The sequence below is a fragment of the Pongo pygmaeus genome, chromosome 9 (assembly GCF_028885625.2).
Source record: "Pongo pygmaeus isolate AG05252 chromosome 9, NHGRI_mPonPyg2-v2.0_pri, whole genome shotgun sequence".
In the NCBI taxonomy this organism is placed as follows: Eukaryota; Metazoa; Chordata; class Mammalia; order Primates; family Hominidae; genus Pongo; species Pongo pygmaeus.
The window spans coordinates 47,342,996-47,359,143 of NC_072382.2; the positions used below are offsets into that span (position 1 = coordinate 47,342,996).

The 16,148-nt window shown below is 44.9% G+C and overlaps 1 protein-coding gene across 1 annotated transcript; it reads left to right on the forward strand.

The window, feature by feature from the left end:
* The first annotated feature begins 1,235 nt into the window (after positions 1–1,235).
* Positions 1,236–5,352, forward strand: LOC129008996 (homeobox protein DBX1-like). Its single transcript, XM_054441627.2, is given in 5 exon segments — positions 1,236–1,584; positions 1,587–1,601; positions 2,274–2,375; positions 4,326–4,528; positions 4,990–5,352. Coding segments are annotated over 5 exon segments (1,032 nt in total).
* Positions 5,353–16,148: the final 10,796 nt, after the last annotated feature.

A 16,148-nucleotide genomic window follows, 5' to 3' on the forward strand; every position in this document is an offset into this window, starting at 1 on the left:
GCGCCCCGCAAGTGGTAGGGTTCTCTCCAGACGACGTCTGGACCTTCGCTGCTATGGCTTAAAATGTCAGGGCTGTGAGTTTCAACTTAAACTGCCGAGAGCTCCCTGTGGTTGGAGAACGGCCAGCATAGCACTCACAGCATTTGGATAACCTTGCCCGAGGCAGTTTCCGGTCAGCCAAAGCCCTTCGCAAGCGGAATCCTGCCGCTCGGCAGCCCAGCGCCGCTCTCCTCCACTTCTCTCGCAAGGTGAGGTGCGGAGAGCCCCTTGCAGAAACTCCTAGAGAAAATCGTTTTCCAAGTTGCTGGGAATTTGAAGGAGACTCGTTTTACTGTTCAGGTATCCACCAACGCTCAAACTCAACCAGTCTCCCGAAATGAAATAACTCCAGACTTCTCCCCACTCTTACGGGCACACATCCAGTGGCCCCAAAGCATCCATTTCCAAGTCTCCCTGAGTCGTCAGAATGGGACTTCTAACACTGATTTCACTCACCCCTACATCTGCTTTACGCTTCAGCTGGAGTAAAGGATAGGGCTAGAGACCGGAAAGGGAGTATATTTTCATGTCCACTGACTTGAAACTTTTCATTGCCCCACCCCCACAAGAGGGAGGGCAACTTTGCTGATAGCCTGAAGATGTATTTCTATGAATATTTATTGATTTATTTTCCAGGCTTAGCAGGGGAGCTGCAAATAAATTTAGTGCGTTCTTTAAATAATTCCTTTTCTATGAGGCAAGATGTCATCTGAAACTTCTAAATAGCCATTTAATTAGCCCGGGTGCTGCTTCGGAACAAAAACCTTCGGCGAGAGCTTTGGGGGCGCACTGTATTGCAAAGAGGCGGTCGATATGCAGAATTGATGCGCGCGGGCCTTTGTTGCCGGCCCATTGTGCGGGCCATGCTTATGAAGACTAATCCAATCATAAATTGCACCCCTGCGCCAATCAGAGCGTCCAGAGCCTCCGGCGAATGAAGCTCGAGTGGAGAACTTTGTTGAACTTCATTGTCAGAGCTGTCACTTTTCAAAGTGCTTTAGCGGGCGGGCCACTATAAAACCATCACCTCGACGAGAGGACCACGGAGGACTCGCAGACGCCCAAGTGGGATTGTTACTTGGAGACGTTTGCTAAGCCCAAGAGAGAGGACACTGTGGGGGCGGGAGGGGCGGGAAGCGAGGCGTTTACCCTCCGGCCACTGAAAGAAGGGTTATTTCGCCCGCCCCGCGCCTATCATGATGTTCCCCGGCCTCCTCGCGCCCCCCGCCGGGTACCCTAGCCTCCTGCGGCCCACGCCCACCTTGACGCTGCCCCAGTCCTTGCAGGCGGCATTTTCCGGCCACTCCAGCTTCCTGGTGGAGGATCTGATCCGCATCAGCCGACCCCCCGCCTACCTGCCCCGCAGCGTGCCCACCGCCAGCATGTCGCCGCCCAGGCAGGGGGCCCCCACGGCCCTCACCGACACGGGGGCCTCAGACCTGGGCTCCCCGGGTCCCGGCAGCCGGCGGGGCGGCTCTCCACCGACTGCCGTCTCCCCTGCCAGCGAGACGACGTTTCTGAAGTTTGGAGTGAACGCCATCCTCTCCTGGGGCCCAGAACAGGTAAGCGAGGGCAGAACCCTGAGGGCCCTTTTAGGTACCAGGCATACGCGGAGTCCTCCTGGCCTCAGTTTCCTCTAGCGAGCGGGCCCCCACACACACATCGGTGCACACACATACGCGCGAACTCTGAGACCCTACGTCGGGCAATGTGAGAATAGTCCAGTCAATTCCGGAGAAGAAAAGCCTCTAGGCTCGCCCCATCCTCGGAGTGAACTGAGCACACGCAGTCGGAGACAGTGAGCATTCATCTGGTGCAGTAACGCTGAGCGCACGCCCATGGACGTCTGCGTTTCTGCCTTCGAGCTTCTAGGAGACAGTTGTTTTTTTTTTTTTAACTCAATACGATATATTTATTGGATTAGCAAATATTATAAATCTGCAATTTCTTTCCTCCCCACTCAGTCCTACCTGTCTCGTTAGTGCCTAGGATGGAGATTGGGGTAGAGTGGGGCGGCGCAGAGAATTATGTTGGGGGGAAAGAAAATAGTTTTACAGATAAGACAATGTTGGGAAGATTTATTTTACCCTGTCAACATATAAGAAAGATGTCTTTGAAACCAGATGAAGGGCTAATTATATCGCGTGTTCAGTGTGCTATACAACAGGCAAGTACGTAATCAGATTCTTTCTGTCTCCCTCTCTCCTTTCTGTACCCCCTCCACCGCCCACCAGAAACATCCCCAGCCTTGCTCCAGAGCGTCCCTCCCAAGACCTTCGCCTTTCCCTACTTCGAAGGGTCCTTTCAGCCTTTCATCAGATCTTCTTATTTCCCAGGTAGGTCTCGTCCCCCTTCTTTGCGCGAGGCAGGGCGGCGCCCCAGCCCCGGCCCATCGCTCCCTGCTCCGAAGCCATATTTCTCCGTCCACCCCTCGGGGTTATGCTCTGGTTCAGAGGTTGCGAGGCGTACAACATTCATGAATCCGTCGCGCCAATTTGATGCCCTATTTAGCACAAGCAGTGACTGCTTGACACTTTGCACCAATTCCCTGCTCTACAAATTAGCAGGAATTGTCATGGTCCCAATTTGAGGCGGTTCCCTTCCCGGCGAGGAGCTGTTGGCATCCCTTCACGCCGCCGTTTTCCCACAGAGTCAGTGCACTTGGCCACGATTCCCCACAAAGGTTTCAGCACCATGACCAATTGGTCAGCTCCTCCGGGCAGCCACACACAGACCGGCCCTAGTCCCTCCACGCCGCCGAGACACCTACCAGCCGGGGCTAATTTCTCTTTAAGACTCATTCAGGGCTTCGGGCTTTTCACAAGACCACATGGGGTGCCCTCTTGTGTGGGATGCCTAGAGTCGCCCAGGGGGAGGCGGATTAGATCCTCCCCCAATCCCAACCTATTTCCAGCCTGATTTCCAAACCCCTTCTCATACTCCTTTCCCACCCTGTCCTATAAAATACCGTTGATCTTGAAAAATAAGAAGCAGTTAGAAGAAAGCCCATAATTGTGTCCCAGCCTAAAGGAGCAACACCTTAGGCAGCTTCCACCAGGTTTTCTTCCTGTAACCTCACTGACGATTCAAACTATGGCTCAAAAACTCTGCCACTGGTCAAAACTAAAAAGGAGGCAGGAGAGTCCTTATAAAGAGAAGAAAAACTGGGTATGGCCTGCGGGGGATGGGTAAAATCACGACAGCACTCCCAAATATCAGCAAAAGAAACAAGCAATTGATTTTTTAAAGGGGGAGAGAGAATTCACCATCCCCCACCCCCAGGCCCACCACCACCACCACCACCACCACCACCACCACCATTCACACTGCTGCTAATAATGGAATTTGCTCCCTTTCTCCCTCATCTCAATGCTCTAACAAAAACAACCCGAGCTTTATAAATAGCTTTTCATGTCCATTTAATGAAAACGATTCGGGGAAGAGAAGCCTCTGCCATCAGTATTCTCCCAATGGTCTTGGCCTGCAGTTGTGTTTAGTTTGAAAGTGTAAATCTCTTTTGTCCCAGTAATATATGGCTTTCGCTGCTTGTCCTCAGTCTTTTTCTGTTAGTTCATTACTACACAATTACCATTCACGCTTCATTAGAGTCTCTGTTTCTTTTTGTTTTGTTTTTTTTCTTTCGCTTAAAGCGAAACTCTCCCCCCTTTTATCATACCAATACCCATTGGGAAGCAGTCAATGTGCTAATTAGCTGCCACTTTTCATGTATTCGGGCCGAATTCTTTACGTTTCGTGGGGGAGGGGAGGAAGGATTAATATAAAAAAAGATGAATACTTATTGGATTTTTCAAAAAAATCTAAATCGGATTTTTCCCTCTTTATCAAAATAGTAAAGCATCTCATTTTCATCTGAAGAAAGCAAAAGCCACTGAAATGATAAAAGCTTAGGGGAGAAACCCAGTGGCCTCGGCTGGATATTTTATTTTTATTTTTGTAATTTTTTTTTCTATTGCTGTTTTAGCTGATGTACGCAGGTTTGTTTCCCTAAGCCCACTGAATGGAAAAACGAAACAGGCTATTGTGGGGGCTGTTTTCTCTGTTTCCGTGGTTCTACCTAATCCGGGTTTGCACGATTGAAAGGGAAAGTTATTTGGTCGGAAAGCGCCTTTCACTCTCGCAGGTTTGTAGGTTCGTGGCCTATTCTCCAGGGGTAGAAAAAGGAGCGCTTTAAAGAGATGAAGGGATCAGAGCAAAAAGCCACGGAGAGACGTGTTGGGACTGGGGGTCGTACGCCCACTCACTCGCCACCTCGCCCCACCCTGCAGCGTCCTCCAGCGTGGTGCCCATCCCCGGGACCTTCTCCTGGCCGCTGGCCGCGCGCGGGAAGCCTCGGCGGGGCATGCTGCGTCGAGCAGTCTTCTCCGACGTGCAGCGCAAGACGCTGGAGAAGATGTTCCAGAAGCAGAAGTACATCAGCAAGCCCGACCGCAAGAAGCTGGCGGCCAAGCTGGGCCTGAAAGACTCGCAGGTGAGCGCAGTTCCTCCACAGCACCCCCCGCCCCCGCCCTTCACCCCTCCCCGGCGCACCCGTCAATTGCAAGGTTTCGGAAACAGCTTAGGTTCCACTGTACAGATGGGAAAACCGAGGCCTAGAGAGGGAGTGAGTACACGGGCCACTACCCTCGAAGCTCCGCAGGATAGCCCTCTTCTCTCCCCACCCCCACTCCCCGCCTTCTCTCCCGGCCTCAGGGGGCCCCAACCCCGCCCTTCGGGGCAGGGTGGCAGCGGATGAGGCAAAGGGAACCGCGAGCTGAGGCAGGGGCGGAGTCAATGCGGGAATCCACCGGAACTCATTTCTGGGGGTGGGGAGAGGACACAGCCCGAAGGACAGAGCCTGCACCCCACTCCACTCACCGCCCCCGTGCGTCCTCCGGGGCCCCTGATCTGACCTCTGCTTCTCCCTTCTTCTCGCCGGCTGGGACATTCCAGGTGAAAATCTGGTTCCAGAACCGACGCATGAAATGGCGGAACTCCAAGGAGCGCGAACTCCTGTCTAGCGGGGGCTGTCGCGAGCAGACCCTGCCCACCAAGCTCAATCCGCACCCGGACCTCAGCGACGTGGGCCAGAAGGGCCCTGGGGACGAAGAAGAGGAGGAGGAGGGCCGGGGCAGCCCCAGCCACCGCCTGGCATACCACGCGTCCCCCGACCCCCAGCACCTGCGGGACCCGCGGCTGCCAGGGCCGCTGCCCCCCTCGCCCGCGCACTCGAGCAGCCCCGGGAAACCCTCGGACTTCTCAGACTCCGAGGAGGAAGAGGAGGGCGAGGAAGAGGAGGAAATCACTGTGTCCTAGAAGCCGCTCGCACGCCAGAGTACTGTTTTTAAGTGCTTTGAAAACGAAGAGGTGGGGTCCAGTCTGCGCGTTCACTTTGTCCCCGTGCCTAGATGCTGCCTCTCCCGACGGTAGAACCATCACCTCATTGAGGGCGCCACCGGCCCTGCGGTAGCCCCAAAGAGACATTTCCTTCCCAAAAGACCAACTCCAAATAGTCCTTCCCACGTCAGTTCACTTTAAGTCTTGGTCCCAGCCTTAACTTTTCAGCAAGGGCTCCATTCTATTTTGTTTATTGCAAACTATTTTAAACACAGTGGGGTGTTCTATGGCCCCACGGCCTGGGCCTTGCTGTGAGACAGACTCTGCTGATCGTTAGCAGCAACGACCCTATATGGTAGGAAACCTGTTTATGGAGGAGGAAACCGAGTTAGGAGTGAAAACACCAAACCATATAACTAACACCAGCACCGTTGACTCTCTAGATCCCTTCACCTCCCCTGATAGGTAGCAAGGGGCTCCTATTTCACTCCAGTCTCTCATTTCCACCCCTCACCCCACTCCTGTCTTCCCATAGATGTTCTCTTACAAAGCTCAAAATTTTCAAAAAGGAAATATATATATATTAGTGCCTTCTGGTTCAAGGCACAACATACATATTGAGTCTTCTCTGTCACCTTCCAAAAGCTCTCTGGCGAAAGAAGTGAGTTCTCTAAAGGGGGAGAAAAGAAGCAGTCTCTATTCTTGTATGTGTGTTTTAAAACTTTTTCTTTTTAATTTCTGTATCCATGATATACGCACCACACACTCTACCTTGTGTCCTTTTATTATTCCTAGGGAGGTGTTGTTGAGCTGCAAACCTCCTGGGAACTGGGCATGATGTGGACAGAGAGACCTACACAGCCTCTTTGATTTTTTTTTTAACTGAACTTTGCTGTCTTTGCACAGCTCTTATGAACTGTACACTATTTTGTACACACATGTTGTATGGATATTTTATACCAAGGTTATTGTGAATGACTATAAAGGACTGACTAGATTTCTCACTTTTTTTTTTTTTGCAATGGCTTTTAAACTTCAAAAAGGTAGCTGTTTAATTGCATAACTTATAAAGAAATACTTATTTTGTGTTTTTACCATGTACAGATTTTTATATATGTATATATGTATCAAATGAACAAATGCCAAATAAAAAGTAGAATGGATGCAATCAATGGTCAACTGATGTCATTAATTCACAGAATGGTAGAGCTGAAAGGAATGGAGCTGTTCTAGCCCCAGGACTGGGTTTTATAGGAGGTAAGCTGAGGTTCAAGAGGTGCAGGCACTTGTCCAAAGCCACCCAGCTGGTAAGTAGCCACGCTGGAACTAGAAACCATCTGACCCTCAGGCCAGTGCCTTTTCTGCTTTCCTGTACCTTAAAGTAACCATATTTGCTATGTTACAAGTAAAGGAGCTCCAGAGTGATACCAAAAGTTGAATCTGCAATAAGCCGCCTCCCCTTCTCTAAGGACTGAAATGATGGGATAAGAGAAATCCATGCAAGTCAGTCTAAGTGGCTCAAGTTTGTAACGGTTTTTCTTTTCCTCCCTGAAGGCATTTTTCCTGGTCCTCAGGGAAGCTTCAGAACTGGTCTTGACTCATTCCTTCTGTGTATGACCTAATTTTATCAGGAATGCCATCTACAGGCCTGACATGGGAGCCCAGATATTGACTCTGGGGTGTGCATATGAAACAAAAGTTCTTGTAAGACTAGTTTTCAGCAGGAATGATTTCTTTAACCAGCAAGCTAGGGAGTAAAGAACATCTGGTTAGATCCTGGCAGGGGCTTTTGTGCCCTTTGAGAGTTTGGTCTCTGCCCCATCAGCTACACACACCCATGTTTCTTTGCAATCCTAATCCAAACTCATGGTAGTTTGTATTATATTTGAAATTGAATATATTCTATTTTATATTAACCCTGTTTTCAAATAATGCAAACCACCTCCATGCTAAGATCCCCTGCTGGGCTTGTTCCTGATGTTGGTGATCACTTTTCATTATTGTTATATATGATGTTGTGAAGTTGAAGAAAATAATTGTCCTCATTTTCATAATCATAAAATTCAAAAAACCTCCCACATTTCCCCATCAACAGACACAAAAGTGTTGAGCATGGTCAGCATTCAACCCAAGTTAGTCCTTTCCTTTCAGACAGGACTCTGAAGGATTCAGGCTGTTTTCTATCTCTCTGCTGTTGCCTGGATGTCCAACATGGGAGCCTGACTAGAAGCCTGACCTGGCCTACCTTTCCCTTTCTGCCGCCAGCTCAAAAATTCTTTCTTATAGTCAAGAATCACGTTCAGGCACAGGTGCGCATTAGTGTCTACATCTGGAGTCAAGGCACTCTGAAGGCATAACCGTGTTCATTGCAGTATTATTCACAGTAGCCAGGAGGTGGAAACCCAAAGGTCCACGAATGGATGGATGAATGGATAAATAAAATGTGATATATACATACAATGGAATATTATTTGGCCTTAAAAAAGAAAGACACCCTGTCACATGCTACAATGTGGGTGAACCTTGAAGACATTACATGAAGTGAAATAAACCAGTTACAAAAAGACAAATTATACATGATTCCACTTGTATGAGATATCTAAAGTAGTCAAACTCAGAGAAACAGTAGAATTGTGGTTCCAGGAGCTGGAGGAGGAGGAAATAGAAAGTTGTTTGTTGTTCAATGAATATAGAGTTTCAGTCTTACAAGATGAAAAAGTTCTAGAGATTTGTTGCACAACAATATGAATATAGTTAGCACTACTCAACTGTACACTTAAAAATGATTAAGGTAGTATATTTTATGTTATGTGCATTTTTTTTTACCACAGTGTTAAATAAAAAATTTGTTTTATTGGAAAAATAACTCACATGCTAGAAGGATTAAAAATCTAGCAACCATCAAAGTTATGGCAGGCAAGTGAAAAATGTGAAATAAGCAATATTATAACACAATGTAGAAGTCAAAGCACTCAAGATATACATAAAGTGCTTTTTAAAATCAATAAAATGTAGAAAAGGAAAAAAATACTTGAGTTTTTTTGTTTTTTGTGGTTTTTTTGTTTGTTTGTACTTTGCCTGTTTATTTGTTTTTGTTTTTGAGACGGCATCTCACTCTGTTGCCGAGGCTGGAATGCAGTGGTATGATCTCGGCTCACTGCAACCTCTGCCTCCCAGGTTCAAGCGATTCTCCTGCCTCGGCCTCCCAAGTAGTTAGGACTACAGGCCCATGCCACCATGCCCAGCTAATTTTTGTGTTTTTAGTAGAGACAGGGTTTCACCATATTGGCCAGGTTGGTCTCGAACTCCTGACCTCAGGTGATCTGCCTGCCTCGTTCTCCCAAAGTGCTGGGATTCAGGCATGAACCACTGCGAGCAGCCAATACTCGAGATTTTTTTTAAAAAGCATATATTACTTACATATTCACAAAGTGTTCCGGAGAACTACAAATGCTGTATTTCGGTTCATTCCTTTAGTGTTTCTTTCATCACAAGGGTGAGGAGCATGTTCATTTCACACTGTTCCCCTAATGTCATTCACAATCCCATACACATATTGGTTATTTGATATGTGTTGAGTGAATAAATGAATTATTATAAAAGGAGGGACAGATCTTCTAGTTACATAGGCAGTGGGTCTCCCACACAACAACCACATGGGGCTCATTGTCAGGGTGGCTGCTTTAAATTTTTTTTTATTATTTTTTTTATTTTATTTTTATCTTTTTATTTTTTTGAGACGGAGTCTTGCCCTGTTACCCAGGCTGGAATGCAGTGGTGCGATCCTGGCTCACTGCAAGCTCAGCCTCCCGGGTTCATGCCAGTCTCGCCTCAGCCTCCCGAGTAGCTGGGACTACAGGCGCCTGCCACTAGGCCTGGCTAATTTTTTTTTTTTTTTTTTTTTTTTTTTGTATTTTTAGTGGAGACGAGGTTTCACCATGTTAGCCAGGATGGTCTCGATCTCCTGACCTCGTGATCCCCCCGCCTCCACCTCCCAAAGTGCTGGGATTACAGGCGTGAGCCACCGCGCCTGGCCTAAATTTTTTTTTTTTTTTAATAAAAAAGGAGAAATGAGACACTCTAGAATCTAGACTGCAGGTCTGGAAGTTTTAAACTTTATAAATGAATGTAAAGATTACTTTGGCTTATAAGAAAAAGGGATTAAATTAACAGGTCAGATGTATTTTTAAAAATCAAACCAATAACTTTAGGCCAAAAAGACTGAAATAGTTACATGTATAAGCTAAAGAATAAGAAATAAATAGTAAAAGAAAAAAAGGAGATATTTATTGAGCACCTACAATGTGACAGGCAGTCAGTCTCCTGGGTGCCTTACACCAGCACTACTCTGTGCCATAAGGACCGCTTGAGGGTCTCATTGAAATGCAGATCATGATTCAGAGCTCTGGGTATCCGCTTTGCTAATGTGGCTGGTCCACAAACACACTGTAGCAAAATTTACATGAGTTTTAACTTCACCGTAACCCTTCTAAGGTAGATGCATGTTACAGATGCAAAAATTGAGGCTAGGAGTTTTGGTGATATTCCTGTGGTCACCCAGTCAGAATTCAAATTCAGATTAATCACAATCCTACTCCCTTGACTAAACTGATTTAAAACACATTTAACTGAAACTCAGCCAGTGGGAACTCTCTAATAGAGCTTTATGTCTTTTAATGTTGTGCAGTTATGTGAAAAAAATAAATTATCAATGGTTATTAAAACCTTTCTTATGCTTCTAAATGTCCTACCCCACCACCAGATCTCCTTCCTATGGTCTAAACCTGTGATTCTCAAACTTTAGTGTTAAAACTCCTTTATATTCTTAAAAATTATTGAAGTCTTAAGATTTTCTTTTGTTCTTATAGGTTTTATCTATTGATATTTATTGTACAAGAAATTAAGATTGAGATAAATTTTAAATATTTTACTAATTAAAACAAATCCACTAAATATCAATAAAATATCACATTTTATGACAAATATATTATAAAACAAAAAAAGTTAGAAGAGTAGAGCCGGGCGCGGTGACTCACGCCTGTAATCCCAGCACTTTGGGAGGCCAAGGCAGATGGATCACAAGGTCAGGGGTTCGAGAGTAGCCTGGCCAACATGGTAAAACCCCATCTCTACTAAAAAAATACAAAAATTAGCCGGGTGTGGTGGCACACACCTGTAGTCCCAGCTACTCGCAAGGCTGAGGCAGGAGAAACGCTAGAACCCGGGAGGCAGAGGTTGCAGTGAGCTTAGACTGTGTCATTGCACTCCAGTCTGGGTGACAGAGCAAGACTCCGTCTCAAAAAAAAGAAGAGTGGCACTGTCGTACCTTTCTGCCAATTTTTTTTTTTTTTTTTTTTTTTTTTTTTTTTTTTTTTTTTTTTAGACAGTGTCACACTCTGTTTCCCAGGCTGGAGTACAGGCACAATCTCAGCTCACTGTAGCCTCAACATTCCCAGGCTCGGGCAATCCTCCCACCTCACCCTCCCAATCTGGGTCTATAGGCACATGCCACTATGCTGGGCTAATTTTTGTATTTTTTGTAGAAACAGAGTTTTGACATGTTGCCCAGGCTGGTCTGGAGCTCCTGGACTCAAGTAATCCACTTGCCTCAGCCTCCCGAAGTGCTGGGAGTACAGACATGTGCCACAGCATCTGGCCACAAATCTCTTTAATGATTGACTTTATAGAAAACAGCTGGATTCTCTTATATGTTTCTGTCATTTGTTGCGATATAAGAAAATTCGGCTTTATACAGTTATGCAGTTGAAAAAGGAGGAGTATTTGCATAGTCTTTTTAGATAATTGGGGTTGTTCTTAGAACAACAAGACTTGACAAGTGGTAGTTATTTAATGGTTAGCTGCAATATGTAATCTAAAATTTTATTAATGAACTTTTCAACTCCTTTACATGAAGATCCATTGGTCTGTCTTCCACTTAGAATGGGTATTTTACCCATGTATGATTTTGTAACATAATGCATTGGTCATATGGAAAATATTGGGTTCATTGACTCATGCAGATATTCCAAATATTAACCCTTTTCACACATCATCAAACATTACATTTGTTAATATCACCACCCATCTCATCATCAAAGTAAGTATTGGGAAGCTGTCAAGCTTATAGTAGCAGATACAAGCTTCCAAGACTCAAATTTTTATTTAAAAGCTCTAATTTTATCACTGAGAAAAATGCTATCAGTTTTTTTTTCAGTGGATAGGCTTACTTTATTTATTTTTGAGAAAATATCTATGAGATATCCAACTCTGAGCATGGTTTGTCTGTCAGTCATATTTTCAAGTAAAAATGGAGTTACATGAGAAACATGGCTAGTTCTAACAATGGTACGAGTGTTTTTCTTTGAAACAATCATCACACTTCAGTATGCAGCAGAAATATTTATTTATTTATTTATTCATTTATTTATTTATTGAGATGGAGTCTCACTCTCTCGCCCAGGCTGGAGTGCAGTGGCACAATCTCGGCTCACTGCAACCTCCCCCTCCCGGGTTCAAGCGATTCTCCTCCCTCAGCATCCTGAGTAGCTGGGATCACAGGAGCATGCCACCACACCTAGCTAATTTTTTGTACTTTTAGTAGAGACAGGGTTTCACCATGTTGGCCAGCCTAGTCTCGAACTCCTGACCTCAGGTGATCCGCTTGCCTCGGTCTCCCAAAGTGCTGAGATTACAAGTATGAGCCACCGCATCCGGCCTAGCAGAAATATTTTATGCATACTTCTCATTTCATTATAAAGAATATTGAAAGGGTTGAGTATTATATACTCTAGAGTTGAGATTTAATAACACTAATAAACTTTCCTGCTTTATCAAGCACATTCTTAAGTGAAACTGGCTGGGTGTTGGGATGACTGCGGAATCACAGAGAATGTAATGACCACTAGTGTGGGTTGGTGCTACTCCCTTGATTTCTTTTAAGGTAGGCTAGCAGCTTTATTGACCACTAGTTTTACACTATCCACAAAAATCTCAACACAGTTGTTCCACAAAAAGCCATGAGATTTAAAAAGGCATTCAACACTTTAAATATTTCAGCAACACTTGTATTGTTGTTAGGCATTCGTATAAAAGAAGCTCTTTGTTAATTAGTTGGTGCAAGTACTAAATGAATACAAGCAGAATAAAAGGTCCAGGTACTTCTGTATATTCGGCCATTTTCAAAGCAAAAGTACAATTTTTCAGGTGCTTTATTAACTCAGTCTTTTTCGAGCTGTTATACCACTGGAAAATGGCATTGTCATGATTTCTTTAGCTGACTATCCAGTAGGTGTTAATTAATGTTAACTGTGCAGGGCTTTATTAGTCTTTTACCTATTGAGTGCACTTTCCTAGCCAATGCAAATAATAACTTATTTTGTAAGATGCTTTAGTGACCTTTTCGTTTCTAGTTAGAAAAGGTGTAACAAACAGGTTTTATTTATTTATTTATTTATTTATTTATTTATTTTTGAGACAGAGTTTTACTCTTATGTCCCAGGCTGGAGTGCAATGGCAGATCCTGGCACACTGCAACCTCCGCCTCCTGAGTTCAAGCAATTCTCCTGCCTCAGCCTCCCACGTAGCTGGAATTACAGGCATGCACCATCACTTCCGGCTAATTTTGTATTTTTAGTAGAGACGGGTTTCACCATGTGGATCAGGCTGGTCTCAAACTCCTGACCTCAGGTAATCCACTCGCCTTGGCCTCCCAAAGTGCTGGAATTACAGGCATGAGCCACCGCGCCCAGGTGAGAAGAGGTGTAACAAACAGTGTTTTAGTTTTTAAAGAGTGCGTCATGTCTGTGTTTTAAAAGTTCACTTCGATTCCTTTGTTTAAATTCCGATGGCTGCCCTCAAAAGGATAGTAAAACTTAATTGGAAGAATAAGAATTTCTAAGAATGGTCTCTTGTATAAAACAATAAAGACAAATTATTAGCATCAATAAAGCTGAGGGAAAAGGTAACTTTTGACATAATTTCTTTCTTAATTAGTTACATTCAGTTTTTGTGTGTATATTTCTCCCTTCCATGGCTCAGAGAAGCTTTGATATGTCATCTTCAATTTTTCTTAGCATTTTGAGAAGTATACCGTGCAGCTGTGGACTGAGAGAAAATGAGTCTGCTAATTTCCTTTTTTTTTTTAGATGGAGTCTCGCTCTGGGCCAAGCTGGAGTGCAGTGGCGCTGTCTCGGCTCACTGCATCCTCCACCTCCCGGGTTCAAGTGATTCTCCTGCCTCAGCCTCCCAAGTAGCTGGGACTACAGGTGCACGCCACCACGCCCGGCTAATTTTTGTATTTTTAGTAGAGACAGGGTTTCACCATGTTGGCCAGGATGGTCTCAAGCTCTTGACCTCTTGATTTGCCCACCTCGGCCTCCCAAAGTGCTGGGGTTACACACGTAAGCCACTGAGCCCGGCCTGCTAATCTCTTTTCTAAAAGCCAACAATTCATCCTTAAATATGAGAAAGATACAGTCATCCCTTGGTATCCATGGGGTAATCTCCTTTCTAAAAGCCAACAATTCATCCTTAAATATGAGAAAGATACAGTCATCCCTTGGTATCCATGGGGCATTGGGTCTGGTACCTCCTTCAGGTATCAAAATCCATAGATGCTCAAGTCCACGGTATAAAATGGTGTAGTATTTGCATATAACCTATGCACATTCTCTTGTATATTTTATATCATCTCTGGATTACTTATAATACCCAATACAATGTAAATGCTATGCAAATAGTTGTTATGCTGTTTTTTTTTTTTTTTTTTGAGATGGTCTTGCTCTGTTGCACAGGCTGGAGTGCAGTGGCATGATCTCAGCTCACTGCAGCCTCCACTTCCCAGTCTCAAGTGATCCTCCCACATTAGCCTCCCTAGTAGCTGGGATTACAGGCACATGCCACCATGCCAGGCTAATTTTTTTATTTTTTTTGTAGAGATGGGGGTCTCACTATATTGCCCAGGCTGGTCTTAAACTCCTGGGCTCAAGAAACCCTCCCACCTTGGCCTCCCAAAGTGCTGGGATTACAGGCATGAGCCACCACCATGCCCAGCCTTGTCATCCATGTATTGTTTAGGGAATAATGATAAGAGAAAAAGTCTGTACATGTTCAGTACAAACAAATTTTTTTCAAGTATTTTTGATCCACAGTTAGTTGGATTCACGGATGCAAAACCCATGGATATGGAGGGCCAACTGTATATGACAAATGAATTTTCTTTCACTTTAAAATAAAATATAAAATTCTAAAATTATAGCAGTGTTTTGTAAAATCTTGAAGTGTAGAACATTTTCAAAGAATTTTAAAAATACTGTATTATTGCTAAACGAGACAACAAAGTGCACTTCTTGTGTTTCTGCATAGACTCAAGGAAACCTGGGAATTTCAAAATAACAATTGGTTGAATAACAGGGTTACAGGTGTTGTAGTAGGTATAACAAGAGAGTAGATAAGAACACAGTAGAAGTGCTGAAGAAAAAAATGGAGTTAATCCCGAGAAATGCACATAAATCTACATCTACTTCCTTAGAAAATTCTAGGAAGCACAAGAAAATACAAGTAAACATTCCATTTGCAGCCATCAGAGGGGGAGATGGGGACATCATCACACATGTAGCCTCTGGAAAACTCCACCACACAATTGCAGAAGGGTCTTGGGGACTTACAGGGATCCTCACATCCCACTTTGAGAACCACTTCTCTACACATATAAATTACTTTACTGTGGTGAGAGATAGGAGAAATCTATGAGGCCAAGTTCCTACCACCCCACCTAAAAATTCAACTGCAACCACACCTGTGCCTTTCACATGTCTTCATGTCATTCTCCTTTCTTGCAAGTCTTCCTTTCTACAACCCCTTCTCTACCCATGTTCAGCCTGTCTTTCTCACCGGCAACTTCTCATCAGCATTAAACATCCCTCACCTGAAATATACCTCAAGGTGTCTAAGCCTCATCCTTGGACTCCTCAATCTCTGTCTTTCTCTTAAATGTTAATGTATCTCAAGGTTCTATCCTTAGCCCTTGCTCCTTCTTTCTCTACAAGCTACCTGGGTGATCTGCTCCTCTCTTCTTCAGTTTCAATTAGCACCCGTATGATGCAGAACCCCAATCTGCCACTCAAAATTCTCTCTTCTTGTTATGATAGGTAGCTAGTCAGACATAAGCAGGGCAGGAGAGGGGCTCCCCACACCCCACCAGGAATGTAAGGCGACCATTAGGTGATGGTCAGGTGGTTGTTAAACTCTCTAAAATAATTGGTCATAGCCAGCACCAGGGAAAGGCAGTCTCCCAACAGACAGAAAAAACACAAAACTGGTCATCAGCAGCTTTCTGATAAGATCCCAGGAGTTGGGTAAGTGGGCTCAAGCATGTGCATTAAGAGGCAAAATGGTGGAGTTTAACTGGTGTATGACCTTCCTCTAGGAATGCTAGATGGTAAGGGAAGAACGCCTCAAGTGAGCATGTGTACAACTCCAGTAAACACACTGCGCACGTGGCCCCTCCCAAGTGCTGGTGGGCCACTGCACATGGGGATAGCCCACCCCAAGGGAAGAATCAGGGGAGAAGGGATGCAAGACATCGGAATTATGCCAACATATAAAACCCCAAGCCAAAGGTCAAACAGTGCACCTGATCTTTCAAGTCGCCTGCTTGGCCCTCTTGCAAGTGTACTTTCCTTCCTTTCATTCCTGCTCCAAAACTTTCTAATAAACTTTCACTCCTCCTCTAAAACTTGCCTCAGTCTCTCACACTGCCTTATGCTCTCAGCGGA